This window comes from Triturus cristatus, chromosome 3_2 (genome assembly GCF_964204655.1).
Source record: "Triturus cristatus chromosome 3_2, aTriCri1.1, whole genome shotgun sequence".
Classification (NCBI taxonomy): Eukaryota; Metazoa; Chordata; class Amphibia; order Caudata; family Salamandridae; genus Triturus; species Triturus cristatus.
In genome coordinates, this window is record NC_140584.1 from 1,169,876,125 (window position 1) to 1,169,899,168 (window position 23,044).

Sequence of the window (23,044 nt, forward strand, 5' to 3'; positions counted from 1 at the left end):
GTTAGCACTTCTTGATGGTCTGCCACCACACGATAATTCCAGTTTTTGAGCCAGGTATCCAGGTGATGTGAAGTGGAGGGCTTTGTGCGTCAGACAAGCAATCTTTAACTGTTTTCTTGCTTCGTAGGGTAACCACTATAGAGATCTTAAGGCTGGGGAAATGTGCTCATTTCTTTTAGTGTTAGTGATCAGTCTAGCAGCGGCATTCAGTGAAGCCCTAAGCGGGGCTAAGGTATAATTGGGGAGGCCACAGAGCGTTGCACTTCCATAGTCTACCCTAGGAAGGCCAAGTGCTTGTACCACCTGCTTGAAGTCCTCTTGAGGGAGGAATGATTTTAGGTTTCTAAGAATCCTTATTTGTTGATTAGCACCCTTGCACATCATAGTAATATTTTTCTTCATGTTCAGGTGTGAGTCCAGGGTGATTCCAAGACATTTTGCTGAGTCGATGATAACCGGGGAGCAGTTGAAGGTAGTGAGGTGTTTCATCCAGAGGTCAACCCTGAGGTATGCTTAGGAGGGAAGATGAGAATTAATTCTGTTTTGGCGGTGTTCAGCAGGAGATGGTTTTCAGTTAGCCAGTTTTGGATAATCTTCAAGGATGAATTGAGTGAGATGAAGTCTTCAGAAGAATAGATTTTCAGATAAAGTTGTGTGTCATCAGCATACATATGAAAAAGGATGTTCATAGATGATAAAACATTCGCTAGTGGTTCAAGGAAAATATTAAAGAGTATAGGAGAAAGGGAAGATGCTATATGTTAAAAAGTACTTATACAGCGCACGTTCACCAACGGTTTCTTGGCGCTAAGTGCAGTCAGACAGTTGCATAACGAAAGAAAAGGAGAGGAAAGGTTCAGTTATGAGCTTGGATGAACAGCCAGGTCTTAACGGAGGACCTAAACTGGGCATAAGAAGAGGATAGTCGTAGATCAGGAGGAAAGGAATTCCAAAGCTGAGGCGCCAAGAATGAAAAGCAAAGACCCCCGTGTTTTTTACGCTTAAACGGGCGAGGTGTTAGAAGATTCATATTTGAAGAGCGCAGTACTCGAGAAGGGGCATAGCGTAACAATCTAGACATAATGAAAGCCGGGCCGTGGTCCAAGAGAGCTTTAAAGACGGTGCACCCTAGTTTAAAGAGGCAACGTTGAAATACGGGGAGCCAATGGAGATTTTTCAGTAGGGGTGTCACATGATGAGATTTAGATTGACCATATACAAGCCTAGCGGCTTGGTTCTGTACCAGTTGGAGTCGATGTAATTGGTTGGCCGGAATAACGGCGTAAAGGGAATTAGCGTAATCAATACGCGACATCACCAGTGCAAGAACAGCTTGAATCCGAGCCTCAAATATCAGGTATCTGCTTATTTTACGAATTCTTCGAAGGTGAAAAAACAAGAAGATACCACAGAATTAATCTGCGCTTTCATCGAGAGGTCGTTACTGATTACAATTCCCAGACTTTTAACCGACTTTACAGGGGATGGGGTGCATCCCAGGGAATGGGGTCAAAAGTTGGAATTCCAGGGATTCCCTGAGCCACCCGTAAGGATCAGCTCGGTTTTATCTGGGTTTAGCTTGAGATGGCTGGCACTCATCCAATTGCTGATAAATAACATGGTTGATTGAAAGTTTTCAATAGAAGAGGGAGAGGAGTCGATGTGGAAGACTAATTGAAGATCATCGGCATAATTAAAAACAACCACCTCTCTCTTTTGAAGGGCCGAAATTAAAGGAAGGATGTATAGATTAAAAAGAAGAGGAAAGAGTGCAGAACCCTGAGAGACACCACACGTCAGTCTCTTTTTCTGAGCCAGAAAACTGGCGAGACGGACTGCTTGAAAGCGGTCACAGAGAAAGGAGGAGATCCAGTCCAGCGGAGGGCCCCGAATCCCGGCGCTCTCGACCCGGTCAGCCAAAAGATCGTGGTCGACCGTGTCGAAAGCAGCCAAGAGATCTAGAAGTACCAGGGCTTGCGTGGAACTCAAGTCGGCCCCTCTTCGAAGTTCATCAAGGACTGCCAAAATGACAGTCTCCGTGGAATGTTTGGGTCTGAACCCCGCTTGATGAGGGTCTAAGTAAAGTGACTGCTCAACAAAAGTGCTGAGACAGTCAGCCACAGGGGTTTCCAAAATTTTTCCCAAAAAAGGCAGCAGTGAAATGGGGCGAAAATTGCTGAGAGTGGAGGGATCAGAGCCTGGTTTTTTGAAAATAGGGACCACTTCAGCAAACTTGAAAAGATTGGGAACAATGCCCAAAGAGAGGGAATTATTAAGGAGAGTCATAGGGGGCACAGGACAGGAGAAAAAAACTTCCCGAAGAATGGAAGGTGGGCAGCTATCTGAGGGAGATCCTGACTTAACCCTATTGAGTAAGGAGAAAAAGGCTTCTTGCGTGATAAGAGGAAAGCAGTCCAAGCAATGAGGATTGATGTTAGGGCCACAAAAAGCCACAGAAGCAGGAGGCTGACAAATGCTTAGTTTGATGTTGACAATTTTCTCAATGAAATAATTATTGAGTGAATTGCATAGAGATTGAGTGGGTTTGACGACAGCACGATCAGGTTTGACGAGTTCATCCACTATTGAGAAAATGTCTTTGGCCCTGTTAGTGGATGCCAGGATTTTGGAAGAGAAGTATTCAGATTTAGTTTTAATAATAGCATTTTTGTAGTCTTTAAGTGCGGCAGTAAATATGAGCTGCTTGTGGGGACAGTAATCCTGTCTCCACTTCCGCTCAATTTGACGAAGAGCCAGTTTCATGGACTTCAAATTGTCCGAAAACCAGCGCTGCGCTTCGTGGGCTCTTTTGTTTTTGATTGTACGTAGCGGGGCAATACTATCTCTGGCAGATTCTAACCAGATATTGATATTTTCTGCCTGGGAGTGAAGGGAAGACACTGTGCTAAGAGGTTGGGATGCGATTAACATAGTACTGTATTCTTTAGATGGGTGGGATAAGATATGATTCACCTTAACTCTTTGGGATCTATTGTGAAAGAAGGAAGAGAACCATTGCAGTATGAAGCCAGAGAGGCCCATCCTGTTTTCCACAATAGCTAGAAGGTTGTCGTGATTAACCGTGTCGAATGCAGAAGAGAGATCAAGGAGGATTAAGAGGCAGGATTCGTTACGGTCTAGCATGTTTAAGATATTGTCAATGATGTGGATGAGAGCCGATTCAGTACTGTGACCACTCCTAAAGCCAGATTGGTATTGATCCAGGAGATTGAAAATCTCAACGTGCATGCAAATTTGCGATTGGACGCATTTTTCTAATAGCTTAGACAGAGTAGGGATGTTGGAGATGGGGCGGAGATGAGGCAGAAGTTGTTAAGATCGGAACTGCCAGCATCTGTTTTTTTTAGAATAGGTGAGATCTGGGCTGCTGTTAGACAATCGGGGATCTTGCCTTGAGATAAAGAGGCATTAACAATTTTAGTCCAGAGGGGGATGAGGGCCTCCTTGATTACTTTGATGACAACTGGTGGCAGTGGGTCGCTAAAGTGATTGGAAGGATTAATGCTAAGCAGGGTTTTGTAGATGTCATCTTCACTGAGGGGCGAGAAGGAGTTCCATGTGGCCCTGTTCTTACTGCTAAAACTGAGCCGCTTTTGTTTCACCGAGAGGACAGGCTGGAACGTCCTCTCAAGTGATGAAAGAAGGGCCCTCTTTGCTTCGAGGTCAAGGAGGATGGATTTAGTTTTCTCCGTAAAGAAGATAGCCAGATCAGCGCAGGAAGGAGACTTGTCTGCTGAGTCGATGTGATTGGAAGCTATCACTGATTGCTGTTTGAAAATTTCAAAAAGTTTTTTGGGGCGATTAGAGGCTTGTCTAAGCTGGGACTGAAGTAGTCAGCCTTAAACATTTTGATTTTTTTATTGTATGAGCTCCTAACCGATCTAAGGACTTTTTTTTAAGTGATAGGCGAATGGTTTTGATCTCCATAGACGTTCAGCTGCTCCTAAGTTGCGGCGATCCGAGTTTAGTTTAGTTTATGCAGCAAATTATATAAATTGCACAAAAAAAGAGATGTAAGAAATGCTTGAATTAATCTCAACCACTGGTAATCAATCGGGCATCATCCCAGTCCATGGTAATTTTGAACACCATGCCAACTCAGTGTGGACCCATCCATATGTAAATCAATCTTGAACCTGCTGCAATAGGAATAGTCCAACCTTAACTGCCAGGTCAGGTCCTCTCTGAATCCAAACACAAGCAACCCAAATCTGGCTTTGCCCTAATTAGGGCTGGTTGGTCAGGTGCAGCTTGGTTCCAGTGGCATAGTGAGCACGGAACCCAGGTTTGGACATTCCTGTTGCACTTAGGCGTCGGAACGAAGTGTATGAAAAAGTGATGGAGAAATGTTTGAATTAATTTCAGCCACTGGTAATACCCAGGGCGGTATCTCAGCCCATTGTTATTTTGCACCACAAAAGGTATAGTTACAGATCATTGGTCCACTCTTGGAAACAAACTGCTTTAAAGTTTTCGAACTTTTGAAAGATGTGATTTTTAAAGAGGAGTGTACTATGAAAGTGATATTGTTGTCCTGAAATGACTAGTTCCCAGCAAAATAGTGCCATGTCAATATGCAGGCTAATTTGTAAATTCATTTTGCTTCAAAGGAAAAGCAGTCCAGTGTGATGAGGCTTGGACAGATCTGATCAAACTTTCATATACCAGTTGACTATCTGGCCGCTGCTTGTAATGCAGTTTGGAGGAGGCGAGGTGAATTCCTAGAAGAACTGATTTTACGCAGTCCAGCCAATGCATGAATCACTTGTTTGAAATGATTGTCTGGGACGAAGGATTTGATACCATTTAGTAGTCCGAGCTCACTTGGTCTCGTTTTGTAGATCAAAATTTTCATCAAGGAAGACACCTAGTGCTTTTGCTTCGTCCAACTTTAGCACAGAGTATTTATAAAGCCGGGTTTGGACCTAGATTGTGCATTTAAATGAAGACACTAAAAGGGACTCTTGTAAGTGGGTTCCGTTTTAAGTTTTGTATCCAGGATTAGATTTCAGAAATGTCTTTAGCAAAATTCTTACAGACTTTGAGGGAAGAGATTTTCAAACAAAATTTGGATGCACCATCTGACTCAATTTACTGTAAACCCTAAAATCATTCCAAATTTTTCAATTTCCTCCAGGATGTAGTTGACAATCTCGACTGGTCTGGCCATATAAACCAACAGACCCATTGCTACATATCTGTCGCCTAGAACTTTTGTCCATTGCTTTTCTCTGTAAACAAGCTAGTTGCTCTATAGCAATGGCAAATAAAGGAATAATGGACACCCCTGTCCCACTGTTCCCCAAACAATGTATATCACTCTACACATCTGAACTATGGCTGTGGGTCTATCCTGTAGCATCATTATCCACTTTTTCCTTTACCACAATAAAGCTCACACCTTCCACCTCCTAATGTGGAAGTCCTCACCTCCACGCCAAAGGCTTTCTCTGCACTTAGCAGTGTCACTGATCGCTACAGCTCTCTCCTCCCTATCTCTGTACTGCTTCATTTCTAGGCATCAAATGTGAAATAGAGCTGTGCCTTGCTTGTCTATTGATGGAATCTAAAATCGTGCTTTTTTGTGTAGGTCAATTATTGTTGGGTCATACAGCGGTTGAGCATCACTTAATGTATGGTTTTGATAATTGTTTTTCTGATTTTCATAAAAAAGTATTTTTTTTGACTTGCCAGTTCACCAATTATCATTTACTCAGACTTTTTTGGTCACATTCCACAGTTTCAACTTGGTTTTTCACCAGTTAGCTAGTGATCTCGTAGAACACCTACATCTTGGAGTTGAAGGGCCCGATTCACAGAACTAATTTAAGACAAAATCCTAAATTTACTACCATTTTGATATTCACAGAAGGCACTTACTCATTTTGGTATTCACAGAAGGCACTTACTCATTTCGGTATTCACAGAAGTTAGGGTTCCTAACTTTAGGACTCCTAAATGCCTTCCGTGAATACCGAAAGTGTTAAAGTTAGGATGTTTCTCAGTTTAGGAGTAGTAAAGTTAGGAGTCCTAACTTTAGGACTTCGAAATGCCTTTTGTGAATACCGAAAGTCTTAAAGTTAGGATGTTTCTCAGTTTAGGAGAAGTAAAGTTAGGAGTCCTAACTTTACTACTTCTAAACTGAGAAAAATCCTAACTTTAAGACTTTCTGTATTCACAGAAGGCATTTAGGAGTCCTAAAGATAGGACACCTAACTTCTGTGAATACCGAAATGGTAGTAAGTTTAGGATTTTGTCTTAAGTTAGTTCTGTGAATCGGGCCCCTTGTAACTATTTATCATAGCATGTTGTCCCATCCGCTTCTCCACTTTTGTATACTCTTCAGCACAACAAGATGGAAAGAGTCCATTTTCAAACTTTGCCCTCATCGGAGCACCACAGGCCCTCCTAGTGGTCACTGAAACAACTGGCAATTACAGCTGCTGTCTGTGGAAAGTTAACCCCCACATCTCACATGCCACCCTGTATTTTGGCTTCAGTTGGAGTTTTTGGCTATATTGTCTTCATACTTGGACAGTAGTTCTTAATTCTAGAATCTGTCCACTTTTATGTCTTATTGCCTTTCTAAAGGATGGTGAAATATTTTCAGAAACCTTTCGAGTGACCAAGAGTTTCAATGCCAGCAAGGTCCACTTAGCCTTCCATTCTCCAGACTTCAGAAATTGAGTACCATTAAATTGGGTAAAAGTAAAACCTGTTACTGATACCACTCAGAAATGACACAATGTGTAGAAGTTATCATTATCAGCCATATGGCCTCCGCCACTGATTGTCCAATGTCTACCTTGTGTCTTGCAGCTGGTATATAAGAAGATGTACGGGACCATGTGGAAGTCCACATTCGGACAGTACAAGAACATGAACATCGCGTCTCCAGAGATTGCGGAGTGGGTGCTGAGGCACGAAGGAAAATACCCCATGAGGAATGACATGGCTCTCTGGAAAGAACACAGGGACTTGAGAGAGTTTGCCTATGGGCCCTTGACTGAGTAAGAGTGGGATTTGTATGCCAGATAATGCTAGTCATCTCTCTACTGCTTCTAAAAGGATAAGAAGGGAATGCCGGATCTTCCCCCCACAGGTGCATACACTGTGGCCTTAGATAAGAACTTTCTGCCCCATCCATTCTGGTCATTCCTGTCTCCTGCCTAAACATTCACCTTTCATGGTCTTCAAATAATCAACAAGGTTATCCCTAGGAGGAGTACTCTAATATTAAAATAATAACAAATCAAGTGAAACTAAACTATAAATAACACAATAGAATAGAGAAATGGGAAGCACAGAGTTTATGTAATCAACACAACAAATGTATTTCAAATGTATGTTTACACAAATATATAATTTAAAAAGCTACACAAAAAGCATCAGAACATATTTTCATTTATTACAAAAAATGAATTTTAAAGACGAAAACCATTGTTATTCCCTATGACAACGTTTTAAGTGAGTCACAAAAGGATGAGGCACAATAGATTTAAAAACAGTTGTATCCCAGTGATGGCTTTTCGGTCCTTTAGTCATTCAACTGGACCCTCATCACGGCTGGGTAAACCACACACGAGTCTACAAACCCCAATCACACAAAAGTCATACAATAAGGGTCAAGGTTGCTACTGTCTAAAGAAGATATTGTGGAGTCACAACAGCACTTCACGTTTTTTTATATTATTGTGTCAAAAGACAAACTCATCAATTTCAATCTACTTCTGCCCAGTGAGAAACATAAAGAGTTTCAGTGATGTTAAACTTGAAAAACTCAAAAGTTAAAGGGCCCACTGTAGACAGGAAAGGGGTACACTCGCCCTCAAAGCAATGTTCTGCCCGCTTCATTTAGAGTTGGGCTGAACATCAGTTTGTAGACGGCAGAGACTTCTCCGTCTCCTCCGCCTACATGAACAATGCCAGTTTGACTGACGTCTCCATCATGTTGACTTTCAATGCATTTACAGGAACCGCTGTGATGGTGGTTCCTGCAAATGCAATACATGTCCACTGAGCTGGCGGACATCTCTAACTTCAGCGTGCAGAGTACCATCGCCATAGTAGGAGAAAAGTACTCTGCCATGGCGACAGTAGTTAATCTATCCACCAAAGTATAAATCAGGCCCTAAGTCTCAAGCTGATACATTTGAACCAATTCAGAGAACTCACAGAAAAACTAAACACCCGTATAACCTGACCTTTCATAGCTTTCACCATTATCCTCACTATCCCGTCCCCTCTCTATTCTGAGCATTTTTGTGTCCGACATGTTTGACCGTGCAGCTGTGTAACTAGATATGGTATTAAAATGCGTATAGAGTTGTATTTGGGTGAGCTAGCTTCAACCATTGGGTTTTTTGAGCCAGCCTCTTTCACTCATTGGCTTGACAATTTGTCGGTCACATCTTGGCACAGTCCAGAGCAGTATTTCTCTCACCTCATTCTTATGGCGGCTTGGGTGTATCCTTTCACCTCCAATATTCGCACTCCCTGCTGCTCCCTTTATCGGCTCCTCATTGCTCTTTCCAATCCTTTCCTCTTCCCCTCCCTGGTGTGTCTGCTCCCCATTGCTCCTTCCAATCCTTTCCTCTCCCCCTCCCTGGTGTGTCTGCTCCCCATTGCTCCTTCCAATCCTTTCCTCTTCCCCTCCCTGGTGTGTCTGCTCCCCATTGCTCCTTCCAATCCTTTCCTCTTCCCCTCCCTGGTGTGTCTGCTCCCCATTGCTCCTTCCAATCCTTTCCTCTTCCCCTCCCTGGTGTGTCTGCTCCCCATTGCTCCTTCCAATCCTTTCCTCTTCCCCTCCCTGGTGTGTCTGCTCCCCATTGCTCCTTCCAATCCTTTCCTCTTCCCCTCCCTGGGGTGTCTGCTCCCCATTGCTCCTTCCAATCCTTTCCTCTTCCCCTCCCTGGTGTGTCTGCTCCCCATTGCTCCTTCCAATCCTTTCCTCTTCCCCTCCCTGGTGTGTTTGCTCCCCATTGCTCCTTCCAATCCTTTCCTCTTCCCCTCCCTGGTGTGTCTGCTCCCCGTTGCTCCTTCCAATCCTTTCCTCTTCCCCTCCCTGGTGTGTCTGCTCCCCATTGCTCCTTCCAATCCTTTCCTTTTACCCCCCCCCTGGTGTGTCTGCTCCCCATTGCTCCTTCCAATCCTTTCCTCTTCCCCTCCCTGGTGTCTGCTCCCCATTGCTCCTTCCAATCCTTTCCTCTTCCCCTCCCTGGTGTGTCTGCTCCCCATTGCTCCTTCCAATCCTTTCCTCTTCCCCTCCCTGGTGTGTCTGCTCCCCATTGCTCCTTCCAATCCTTTCCTCTTCCCCTCCCTGGTGTGTCTGCTCCCCATAGCTCCTTCCAATCCTTTCCTCTTCCCCCCCTGGTGTGTCTGCTCCCCATTGCTCCTTCCAATCCTTTCCTCTTCCCCTCCCTGGGGTGTCTGCTCCCCATTGCTCCTTCCAATCCTTTCCTCTTCCCCTCCCTGGTGTGTCTGCTCCCCATTTCTCCTTCCAATCCTTTCCTCTTCCCCTCCCTGGTGTGTCTGCTCCCCATTGCTCCTTCCAATCCTTTCCTCTTCCCCCCCTGGTGTGTCTGCTCCCCATTGCTCCTTCCAATCCTTTCCTCTTCCCCTCCCTGGGGTGTCTGCTCCCCATTGCTCCTTCCAATCCTTTCCTCTTCCCCTCCCTGGTGTGTCTGCTCCCCATTGCTCCTTCCAATCCTTTCCTCTTCCCCTCCCTGGTGTGTCTGCTCCCCATTGCTCCTTCCAATCCTTTCCTCTTCCCCCCCTGGTGTGTCTGCTCCCCATTGCTCCTTCCAATCCTTTCCTCTTCCCCTCCCTGGTGTGTCTGCTCCCCATTGCTCCTTCCAATCCTTTCCTCTTCCCCTCCCTGGTGTGTCTGCTCCCCATTGCTCCTTCCAATCCTTTCCTCTTCCCCCCCTGGTGTGTCTGCTCCCCATTGCTCCTTCCAATCCTTTCCTCTTCCCCTCCCTGGGGTGTCTGCTCCCCATTGCTCCTTCCAATCCTTTCCTCTCCCCCCCCCTGGTGTGTCTGCTCCCCATTGCTCCTTCCAATCCTTTCCTCTTCCCCTCCCTGGTGTGTCTGCTCCTCATTGCTCCTTCCAATCCTTTCCTCTTCCCCTCCCTGGTGTGTCTGCTCCCCACTGCTCCTTCCAATCCTTTCCTCTTCCCCTCCCTGGTGTGTCTGCTCCTCGTTACTTCCTCCCACTGCTTTGTTTGTGTCAATGGTTTGATTCCTCCTTGCATTATCTCACCCCCTCTTTCTCCTGTGGCAAGGGTTGCCACCTGCCTGTTTTTGTTTTTACTGGCATGACCAGCATTTTACTGTTCGAGTTGGTAAAAATAAATTTAGGGAAATGACCTAAAGCAGGAGCTTCCCCCTGGTTAGTACATGGTCAAAGCTTTGAAACGTGTTCTAGACCTGCTCAATGGTCTCTGATTGATAATTAAAGTAATGAAAGACAGAAAAAAACAGGTTGGAAACAAATATAGAGGATGATACCTAACATCCTATTTAAGTGTCATCCTCAACCCTTACAGAATCTTAAACGACGAGTGAATGGCCAGCATTGTTCTGTGAGAGAGGTGGTAGTCCTACGTGTGACCTAAGAAGGATCTTCTCTATACAGTCCTTCCTCTGTGTTTACTGTGTGGTACTTGGAAGCTGGAATCAGGATAGTCTTTCCTCTCTGTCTGCTGTGTGCGTGTGGCACCTGGGATCACCATAGACCTGGATATCTCCAACAGTAGCAGAGTCTTGTCACCTTCACTATGCAGGCTCCAGGCTTTCCGTGTTCCCCTGTGGGTGCTCAAGGTAGCACAGTGGGTTTCACGAGGAAGGCCATGGTAACCTTTTTCAGTACTGCTCTCTGAAATATTCAGGTCCCCATAAACGCTTTTATCTTTCTAGAGATTATTACTTTCTTATAATAAGCACCTTCTGGGGCTCATTGCATTACAGTATATGTCCATCCTAACTTGGTGGCCCACCCGCCATGAAGAGGAACAGATCCAAGGATGTGCTTTTCTGCCAACAGACTAGTTCTTGTTGCCAAGGCTACTTTCATTAAACTTTTTGTCTCTGTGCGTTGTGGTAGTGGATGTTCTGTTTCATCATTATACTTGCCGCGGATTCTTGGTTTAAAGGTACTTCCAAGCGCCCTCCTTTCCTTCATCTGCGGCTAATGTAAATATTGTGGCACTGTGTTCATACATCCCATGAATCTTGCCACAACAGCCCCCTCCCTTGAAACAGAAGGAACAGTTTGACTGCTGTACATACAGTTTATTTTTTGCATCTCAAACTTTGTGAACAGTGTCCGGTCTATTTCTTCCATTCCGGCGACAAAATGGATGAATTGTACAGTAAGGGACCCAAGTTTGTAGTCACATTATTTGCTTGATTTTTGTCCCAGGAGATCCTTCCACATTGGCAAAGGGTATACGTTGGTTTGTGGCCGAAATCAAGGAGTATGAGCTTGTTTTTTATCAGCGGTGTAGCATCAAGAAAAGGCTATCTTGGCTTAAAAAGCCAAAGTCAACTACATGCACTAAAAATGTGTTATTCTACATCAACGGAAATAACTTTTAGACGACTATTGACGTTAGCTTTAAAGATAGAGCAAGAACTTACAGCTTCCACCAGATATTTTTTTTATTTATCTATCTATTTATGTATTTATTCAGTGTTTTCAATAGCACAAACAAGACCCAAAACTTTGATGTCAGAGCGCTTTACAGATCAATGGCATTCAAATTCAGAAGATATCCAACTCTTTAACGCCTCCTACAATGTATAAGTATTCAAAAGCTATTTTGTGCAGCTCTGTGTTAGCAATTCTATCCACCAATTGAATTGTCTGGGTTTTTAGGTCTCGCCTACGCAGCGCACATGCGCTGCGTAGGAGACCTTTAGTAATCGATTCAGTTTTGGCCCCAAAAACGTGCACGCGTTGCATTGCTTTCAATGGCAACGCGTGCACGTTTGGCGATTCCCTTGCGGCAGCGAGCTTTGACAGATGGTTCCTGCTTGGTCCCGCAAGGGAAACAGGCGCAGGCCCCCTCCTCTCTCCCCTCCTCCTGCTGCCACCTCCTCTCCTCGTCAGCGCGAGGCATGCTCGCTTGTAGTGTTTATTTGGTTCCCGATAATATTCATTTGCTGCTCCTTTACTGCTCCTCTGTATCCTGAAGTTCACCGCCAGTCCCCTGTTGGTGCTTTAAGTATTTACTGCTACTCCTGCCCTGAAGCTTGGGGAGTCAAACACATTTTTGGTGTAATAGGTTTATTAATTATACCTATTCATTCTTACATTTGTGCTACCTTTCTCTTGATCTGCTAACAAAGACCATAAAGGCCCTGTATACGAAGTCCCTGTGCCCGGTTCTTCCCACGCTCACAGCCGGCTCCAGTCTTTCTTTCCCTTTATCTCCCTTACATCTCTGCTAGGTGTTTTTACAGTAGAACATCTTTTTCAGAGAGCGGGTGGGAGGACTAAGACTCTCAAACGATCCATATCCTTGGTCCAGGCTTGACACTGGTCAAGTACTGCATTGCCTTTAAGATCTTCTGCCTGACCTTTACTTGTCTAAACAGACTAAATTCTAGTTATCCTGCGGCAAAAATAGTTCATCCAACCCTAATTCGTGAGCTATGTAGTCAACATTATCTAGGACTTAAAAACCCTAAATTTAACTAGCCCACACATGTAGATGACTAATTTTCTGTACAAGCGCCTTTGTTCTAACTAAAACATATTAAATGCTTTTAAACTGTGTTTAGAACAGCGCCAAAACACCCATTCACAGTGGATAGAGCTATAAACCCGTTGCCGTTCATGCACATGAGATATGGCTGTAGCAGTTCAGAGTGGGGCTTTGTGGGGCAAGTCGAAGACTGTGTAGTCCAGAGTAAAGGAGGGTCACAGAGGTAAAAGATGATGTTCAGGAGAGTGCAACTGCAGGTAGCATTTCGTCATATGTGTCCTAAACAACCTTTTAGAGCATAGGTAAAAAAGAGTTGTGAGCCTCTATGTTTTGCTTTCCGTTCGCCAGACCTAATCCCTTAACCCTTTCGCTGCGGCGGGAATTCCGCCGCAGCGCTGGGGGGGGTTTGGGGGCAGCGCGGTGGCGCGGTGCTCATGACGGAACCACTCCGTCATGAGCCACGGTTGAGCTGTGCTCATGACGGAGTGGTTCCGTCATGACTCCGCCCACTGCGCTAATCGCCCGCACAGGCGGGGAATTAGCGCCGCGTGGGTGGCGCGGCAGCCAACGGCCGCAGCATGACGGAACCACTCCGTCATGAGCACACGGCGACCGTGGCTCATGACGGAGTGGTTCCGTCATGAGCAGGGGAGGGGTTAATAAGTCGATGTACAGAACATGCTTCTGCGCTGAGCACAGATGGCGTCCTTCCGCCGAGACAGGCATTCCAGCTATCCCCTGGTATGGTGTCATTAGGCGGGACCACAAACCCTTTGTGCCCGAAAATAGCCCCCTTCGGGCACTTGTCCAAACATGCACATTCATCTCATGTTACAACCATTAACTCATTGAGACATGTCCGCAGTATCAGTCATATCTTTAGCACCAGCCTCCATAAAATGATCTCGGAGTGATCAAGCATGATATGACAGCAATGTCCTTTGAAAACTTGAAAGCACATATCAGAGTCATCAGTCTCAAACTCAAGGCTCCATTATGCGTTGCACACTGTATGCGTCTGTGCATTCCTTAGTAAACTATTCTTGGCTGGAGAGTGCCTTGTACAACAATCTTTTGTTTAAAACTTGGTCTGTGATAATTCTGTATCTTATGGTTGGCCCTGGGCAGGCAATTCCTTACCAAACATCACTCATCATTTGTAATGAGGAGGCCGCCAGCAGTGTATAGTGCCAAGGGCTTTACCTCAGTGTGTCAAAAGAGTAATACATCTTTCGAATGTTATGGGGTGTAAACCAAGAGGAAAACACAGCCACTTAAGCTGACAGCAAGAACCAACCTTCTCCCCTCCCTGCTCATGGAGAGCTACTGCTGTGCAGAAATGAAAAAAAGCATGTTTTAGCACCATTTTATATTGAAGAATATCCCTTTTACTTTGAAACTTGATTAGAAAGTGGGCAGCGCTTAGAAATAAAGTGCTTCTCACGCTTTCTGCGTGAGCCCTCCTTGGCTCTAGAGTAAAACACCTTCCCCACCACTGAGCAAGGCACTTGGGTGGTAAGTTAAAATTTGAACCCTTTGAGTACTGTGCCAGTTTTGTCGCATAGAATTGCTTCTTTATCTTAAAAAGTTATCTGGTCCTGCCGTCAGAGAAACTTCGCTGAGAGAGGCAGAGCTGGGAGTCCATCCATGTTCACTAATGCTCCAAAATCAAAAAAGGGGGGGAGGTAGAGGGATAAGCTAGGTCCACCCTCCTGTTCAAGTTATAGACATACAAAAATCAGAAATCCAGTAGTAGAGGTAGATTTTTGCTCAGTTTGAGCTAGAAAATCCGGCATAAAAGGAAAAATGTCCTTTCTTGAGTCCCCTCACTCACTGGGGTTTCCCCACAGTGACATGCTTCATCATTGGGACCATCTCAACCCGCTGCGGGTTGAGGCGTGATACGACTTGCGTAATACGTAGGAGCACTTTTGTAAGGAACTATGTGTGGTGCAGTGGTGTATGTGGAGTGGAGTGACTTTAAAAATATCTAACTAGTGGGCGAATTAACTTTATTCTTGCTCCTAGTTGATATGTTAAAACCGGGGTTGGTCTCTAGGGTGCCTGGGTTCAATGAGTCAGGGCTCCCTAGTAGAGGTCAACATGTTTCGAGCTACCCCAATGCTCTTCTTCAGGACGACACAGGGTCCAGTCCTGCGTGTACCACTCCAGAGTGCAGTGAAAAAGTGACTTTAGATGCTAACTAATAAGCAAAAGGTAAACAATACATACGACACTTAATAGGTCATGTAGTATGACACTTAATAGGTCATGTAGTATTTTTTAAAAGATCTCGAGGGAACCATTCAGGTACACAGACAGAGAGGAGAAACTACTAATTCCAGTTGGAACCCTCTCCTTTGACCATGATGCAAAGCTCTGCCTTTTAAAAAATACTACATGACCTATGTACTGGGGAAGCCACCAGTCCCCCCAATGATGAAGCATGTCACTGTGGGGAAACCCCGGTGAGTGAGGGGACTCAAGAAAGGAAATTTTTCCTTTTATGCCGGTTTTTCTAGCTCAAACTGAGCGAACATCTACCTCTAATACTAGGTCCACTATCCGAGATTTCGGATTTTTGTATGTCACTAATGCTCCAACCAATTGGGGATGCTTGCCATCCCTTCACCCGACGCCGCTTGGAGGTACGGAAGCCAGGAAGCAACAAAATTTAAGTCAGTGCGTGCAAACGTATTCATGACAACAAAGCCATTGTTTTAGCCGTGAACTCTTGGCAGTCAAAGAACAATATATCAGATGTGCTAAAGCTTATTTCATGTGTAAACAAGGGTGCAGACTCCCCTGGGCATTACAGCTCCGGCAGCACGAGTAGCCTTTTTGGACTGCCTAAACCTATCAATAGCTCACTTATGGCATTTACACTTCCTGGTTAATGCGGCGTAAGAAAAACTGCAGGACCTTTGAGGCAGTGTAATTCTTTCCCCAGTGACAGTAACCGAAGGATAACACAAGCCTCATTCTCTGGAGACAAACTGGGATCGATGCTAACGAGATGGCGGCGACCCGCCTTCTTTAAAAGCAAAACTGGATCTTCCTAGGTAGCCAAGATCAAGGTCTGCACACAACATAACACATTCAGATTACTTTTGGATGGTGATGCTGGTCCCAGCATGAATACATGTTGTTGTTGCTACCTGACTGGAGTACCTGGAGTTCAAAAGACCTTGTGCTAGACAAGGCACTAGGAACAAAGTCTGACGAAGCTGAAAGAGGCAGAGGAGATGAAACACTAGCAGCATACACACAATTGATAATACCAACAAGCATTGGCATAGCCAATAGGTTTCGCCTTTGGGACCTTATAAGTGTTTAACCATGCAACAGTTACTGTTGGTGCACCAAGGATATTGTGCTGCATAACTTAATACTTATAAGATCCCAAAAGTGAGACCTATTGGCTATGCCAATGCTTGTTTAAGTTTGGAGCACATTTAAGAAAGTCTGCTTCAGGGCGCTAGATTGTCTGAGTAAACCGAAATAAAACCTTATCCGTGCTTTTGAAACAGATCTTCGGGGCCTGCATAAGGTTGTACATACTGCATACCATACTGTAAGTATGACCTCTAACACTTTATACAGTACTCTGGGTGTGGCTCCTAGAACTGCACATAACGCTCCTTACGTGGCCCTCAGAAATTATCTCAGAGCTCCAGATGTGAACTTCAGAGCTACTCAAATACATGTGACCATTTCTTTTTACTTACAGCCGGCATTTATTCATGTGTTTTATTTTTTAGATGATCAGTTTCTTCTTGTAATTACACCAGCTGATTTTGCTGTTTTTACAGCAAAGGCTACCGTTTCCTACCAGGATTGACCCGATTGCCATCAGCTGATTTCAGTAGCCAAAATGGTATACAGTACATTTGCAAGTAATAGCATAGACTGGCATATGCTTGCAGTAACCGTGTGAATTATTACAAAATGCTAAATGTATTTAATTGTACCCCTTTTTATGCTGCTTGACATAACACTTACAATTTGCCCCCACTAGTTCTGAGTCATGTTGTTGGGTTTGTGCTAATGTTGATCACATAAGCATTCATTGTCTCCCTTGTGAAAATGGAGACAAGGGGCCATATTATCAAGAAGGGCGTTAAAATTATTGCGTACGGAGGGGGGCTAGATCAAAGGGTGGTTGGACCATCGCACATAGCAGGGCATACCCTGGATGGCATTTTTTCTAATAACTCAGGTTTGGACATATTGGAAATGTTGCCGCTTCCATGGACAGATCATGCAACTATCATTTTCACGCTTTCACAAGTGTCTCAGATCCAGGCTGACCCCAAGCCAAGGGATAAGATTGCTATCCGGGCATGGAAAATATAGATGGGTCTGAGATGGTCAATTTTCTAACCTTATCTACCCCCAGCATTCCAGCAGATGTAGACAAAGCAGAGGAGATGTACTCAAAGTGGATTGAGAGGGCTTGTGATAAATTTGCACCAGTTAAACTTTTTACTCCTAGGCGGGCCCAGCCCTCTGCCCTTTGGTTTTCCGATAGTCTGCAAAAAACACAAAGCTGACTGCAAGAGGCTTGAGAGGATATGGAGGAATGGGTGCAGTTCCAATACTAAAGAAGAGTATAAAGAGAGCCTTACTATCTACAAGAAATTAATAATAGAGGCCAAAAAAGCCTACTTTGCTGATCAGATAAAAAAGGCCAACTCTTCCTCCAGAGAATTGTTTAGGACCATTACGAAGCTTATGATTCTCACCAAACCCATAACACACAGGAGTCTGGCACTGTGCGAATCGCTAGCCACCTTTTTTCAGAAAAAAGTGGAAGCGATTTTCTCCTCCTTCTCCAATTCTCAAGGAGAGGCAGGGGAAGCAGCAATTAGCCTCGACTCTAGGGTGAGGCTGGCTTCGGATAGATTAGTAAGTTTTAGTCCGCTACAGACGGAGGAGGTCATTGGCCTTCTGCAGGCGGCCCGGTCGGGAGCGCCTAGTGATCCCTGCCTGGTGGCGGTACTTAATCTGCCCCGAGGTCATTGCCACTACACTTACCCAGTATTCAACACCATCATTGATTCGGGTAACTATCCTAGGAGGTGGAAAGTCGCCTCTATCCTTCCCTTAATAAAAAAAACTAGTCTTGATAAAAATGACCCCAATAGCTACAGACCCATATCATGTCTCCCGCTTCCAGCTAAATTACTGGAGAAGGCCATAAATAGGCAATTCAGTTCTTTTTTTCAGAGAACCAAGGCACTGGACCCCACACAGTTTGGGTTTTGTGCAGGACACAGCACGGAACTGGCCTTGATTAAGGCCACGGAGGAGGTTAGAGTTGCGTTGACCAGGGAGGGGTGGCTGTCCTGATTTTGTTGAATCTGTCGGCAGCCTTCGACACGGTCCATCACGGGGTGCTGATGGACCGGTTGTCGAGGGCGGGGGTGGAAGGCACTGCCTGGAGCCTCCTGAAATCTTTTTTGGCCGACAGAATCCAGACAGTTGATCTGGGGCTTGATAAGTCCAAACCCTTTGCCCTCCCGTGCGGGGTACCACAGGGCTCTTCTTTGAGCCCCACGCTTTTCAACATTTATGTCAGCCCGCTGGCAGCCTTGATATGATCTTTTGGCCTGCAACTCACTTCCTATGCAGATGACACACAAATCGTGTTATCCATACAACGAGGGTCGCAAGTGGATATGGCCGCGAGGTGCCATGATTGCCTGAAAGACATTGCGGGCTGGATGGCCTTGAACTGCTTCAAATTGAATGCAGGGAAGACCGAGGTCATGATATTCGGGAACTATCCTAACATCTGGACTCCGGATATGTGGCCTGATGCACTGGGGAAGACACCAGTCCCCATGTGCAAGGCAAAGAATTTGGGCGTGATCATGGACCAGAAACTGGATTTTGGGGAGCAGGTTAGTGAAGTGGTTTCAACATGCTTCCATATCCTCAGGATATTGAGAACAATTAAAATTTCTCTTCTAGCCGATGGTTTCAGGTTAGCAGTCTCAGCCCTTATTCTATCATGTTTGGACTTCTGTAATAGTCCGTACTTGAATCTGAAAAAAAAACACCTGTACAGACTACAGATGGTACAAAACGCGGCGGCGAGACTGCTAACAGGCATTCCAAGGTTTGCCTCTGTACGAGAGGGACTACGGCAACTGCACTGGCTGCCGGTATCCAGACGAGCTCAATTTAAGGCGCTGTGCACGGTATTTAAAGCATTGAAGGGCAGGGGCCCAGAGTTTTTGAATAGGTGCTTCGATTGGTATGTGCCCGGGAGAGCACTGCGCTCCTCCGAAAGCAAACTAGTGGCGGTGCCCCGAATAAAAAAGGCCAGTTGGGGAGGAAATACCTTTACCTATGGTGCAGCGAAAGCCTGGAACAGCCTGCTGGCGCATATTAGGAAGGCCGAGGAGTTCCTCTCTTTTAGAAAGGGGCTGAAGACTTGGTTATTTAGGGATTAAGCTCCTCGTACTCCAGGGAGTTCAGTGTGCAGCGCCAGGACACCCGTGGGTATAAGTGCGCTTAATACGCCCCTAATAATAATAATAATAATAATAACATGAAAGGAAACCTGTGGTCAAGTTTATTTTCCCTTCTAAGTAATATTCTAGGAACTTCAAGCACAAGGAGTAACCATAACTGCAGTAGCATGCCAGGAGATTATTCATGGGTTTGTGACCAGTTCTAATGACAGACAGGTGGCCCCACTCACCTTGTCTGAAATGACTGGATGCCCACACACAAGACCTTCTGCTCTGTCTGTGACTGCAGTCTTGAGTTGTCGGAGCTCCACCCCCGAAGGCCACATTCTACTCATGTTTCCCACAGCACTGTGACACCGCAGCACCAGCACAATATGCTCTGACGTCAGCAGGAATGATGCAAGTGTTTCATCACAGAATGGTTTCAGACTGGGTGCTGCCGGTATTATGTCCTTCACTGACATTAGAGCATTGTGTTGTTGTTCACCCTTCTTAAATTGTTGTGCTGTGTGTAAAAGCTTTGCCAGTATTTCCATCTTCTCTGCAAAGTTCTCTGGGTGACGTCTGCCATCTTTGGCTTTAGAATGACCCAACTAGTCCGGTGTGGCGTGGAAGAAAGAACACTTGGCAGGACTTTACACCAGCCATTTGTTCTCCAACCTGACACACACACATTCTAAACCACTTTGGGAGTTTCCATGTCCTCTATAAGGACCAGGATACCATCCTGAAATATTTTAACAAAGCTTCCAAGCCTTGCAAGTGAAACATTGCCCTTTGGAAAACAGTTGGAATGGGGCCAAATCAAACCTTAATTCTCCTAAAGCAGAACAGGACAACCGGCAACAGGCATGGTGAATCTCTTGGACGCTGTGCTAATTTGATTGCGTGGCACTCTGTCTTCAGATCCAGTGTGTACATTTCTGTGGCTACCTCCAAACTCAACATCATTTCATTGATCTACAGCAGGGGTTGGTTGCCAGTTACTCTACAGTTGTTCAGTTCTGTCAAATGTACATAAAGTCCTAAGTTGTCAGAGCAGCTGAATAAACCAGTGTGAGAGTTTCTACTTCAGTTGTATCACTGGAAGAAACCGTGCCCTCTAGCGTGTTTGTAATAGGTGCACACACTGATGAAGGACACCCCCTTTCATATCCTGTTTGACTAGTAGAGCCTTGATTTTAGGAACTATTCTGTGAAGAAAACCTACATTTCCAAGTTTACTCGTGAATGCTTCAGTGAATTGCTACATTCTTTTGGTGCTGGGTTCCTTCTTAATGGGAAGAGCTTGTTCAGGAGAACAAGAGATTTCTAATGCACTTTGATCACTCCAGCCTCACACACACACAGATTTAACTGCCTCATACATTTTTAGCCATATTGATTCATACTTGAATCTTACATCAGTGCAAATTCGCTCATTAAGTTAATGTTATTTTCCTAAAATGAAACCACTCCCACATCATGTTCAAGCAAATATTTTCATAGTGTCACCCAAAACCTTGCCAAATACATCTTTGATTATATGTGTGTAGTCTGCATTGGAGAAAGCCATAACCTACAAGCACCTACCAAAAGCAAGCTTGAAACACATTAGGCGCCCTAGGTAACCCTCCACCTCAAAACTGGTGCTGCGCCCCACAACCACATCTGTCAAGTTGCTACTCTCCCGTATCTCTTTATTCTGGCCAGGCGTGGCTCCTACGGACTTTCGAGCAAGCTTTGGCAAAGTGCCCCTTCTTTCCACAGTTTTTACAATCCTTACCTACACTTAGGCAGCCCTTGAAAGAAGCATGGTGTAAAGTAATGCCATAATGATAGCATGCTGTCTTATCTTCATTTTTTCTTAATCATTCTTTTTTTAAGTTCTTCCCACTAAGGACACCAATGTCAGATTTATCTACATTGATTCCGTATCCCAGGAAACGGATTGTTTTTTAGTTTAAGATGTTGTAACTATCTCATCTAATGTGGGTCTCTCATGGCACCAAGCAATTGTTACATCTTTTTGGAATTGGTGTTCACCGACAGTCAGTCAGTTAGTCCCTAATCGTGTCATCCAATGAAGCCATACAAGTATTAACTACACTCCTTAATGCTTTAAACTACTCCTTTGACTGTTGGGCACATATGTGGAAATTATATATTTTCTAGACTTTAAACGTTTTTTCTAATGTAGGTATTGTCTCACCAACATCACTCCTATCTCCCTTCCCTGCCACAGCCATAAGCCTGGTTAATGTTCCAAATATTTCCTGACACTCACGCCCCAGGCGGTGTATGAGAGTGTATTCTTTTATTTCCACTGGTATTTTCTCTGTCTCTATTGCTCCCAGTCCTTTTAAAGACTCTTTCTTCATTTTCATGCAGGGTCACCCTTATATTGCAAAACCCTTTGTGGAGCTCTCAAATGATGATGGCACAGTGGCAAGAGTAATGTACATTGTTGTAATAACACACATGCCAAGGGTAACCAAAATAAAGGAGTGATGTGTGTTACAGTAAACTTTAATCCAACCCTGAAACTACACATAAATGCCCATTGGTAGGCTATATAAAACACCTAACGTTTGCTATCATGAAATACCTTCATCTTTGCAGTACATTTGCACATCACACCAAGGACAGCAGGACTTAGAGATGTTTTTCTTGGTTAGGTTAATTGGAAGTTGGTTATCTTCACTTAAATTCTGTGCGTTCTTTGCAGGCAAAACATAATGTAAGAGCGAACAGTTAATTACAGGTTGTTCTCTACATAAGCATCACAGACAATGTTTGTTTAGGTGCATAAGCAAGTAGTGACAGGAGCACCTCCAAAGGGCCCCCAATAAACTGGCCATCTATTCAAAGCAAGGCACACTTCACATAGGTCACAATAGGGAAATGCAAGATGGCAGCCGATTCAAATCGAGGCTTGATTTTATTTTTTGTAATTTCATACAGCGTGGGCACGGCCCAAAGGCATCAGCGTGCTTTACAGCAGTAGCATGATACAAGAGCACAGCAAGTTACAGTTACAAGAAATATATTCAGACACAGTGCATCGGTAGCTGCGACCAGGACAAGTGCAGCCGCTGGAAAAGGGACTTACACGGTTCAAGCATCGATTAAAATGGCGGGGTCACCCAATGGAGGTAGATCGTATCCTGGTGGAGAGAGTATTCGGGTATGGTCCAGGCTGATTAATTCATGTGCCTGTCAAACAGGAGGAGCTTGGGGTCCTTTTTGAAGGTGGCTATGCAGGTTGTTAGGCGAAGGGAGGGAGGCAAGGAGTTTCAGATTCTTGTTGCACCACCAGACAATGACTGGCTCATTCTTGGCGGCAAGCTTGGACTGCTGTGAAGAAGAGCAGAGGTGAACAGACGTGATGGCATTGTCAAGCCGAACTAAAGGCATGCCATGATGGATGTTTAAACAACCCAACTAAAGGATTGCTGAGCTATCGCCAACACCCATATTTCACCAAGCCACAATGTATACTGAAGGTAGGTTAAATAGAACAGTACCCTAAAACAGCTCCTGTCAGAGGAGTAGGAGAGTTATCAGGGGGCCCCCGTGTGTGCTAGCAGGATAGAAACTCAAGAAGCGTCGAGATGAGAGTAGATGCTTGCAGGGGATGGATGGCGCTACCGGACTAGATACATGGCTATGCCGTTCTATAAATGACCATCCTCGTCGCCACTGATGAAGGATGTGAGCACCCTGAAATATAAACTGGAGTCTGTATGGAGGTGGAGAATACAAGTATCACTTAAGAAGTATCATCCCAATATGAAGGTAAGTGTGTTATATCAGGGTACATAGGTGAATGTAGCAGTGGGGGGGGCAAAC

General features: G+C 44.8%; 1 protein-coding gene across 1 annotated transcript in view; it reads left to right on the forward strand.

Annotated features, from left to right (window-relative positions):
• Positions 1–23,044, forward strand: part of LOC146859373 (sterol 26-hydroxylase, mitochondrial-like) — a 251,638-nt gene that overhangs the window by 150,207 nt on the left and 78,387 nt on the right. Inside the window, exon 2 of the mRNA XM_085650053.1 lies at positions 6,841–7,031. Coding sequence (XP_085506179.1) covers positions 6,841–7,031 — 191 coding nt within the window. The remainder of the gene's footprint in view (positions 1–6,840; positions 7,032–23,044) is intronic.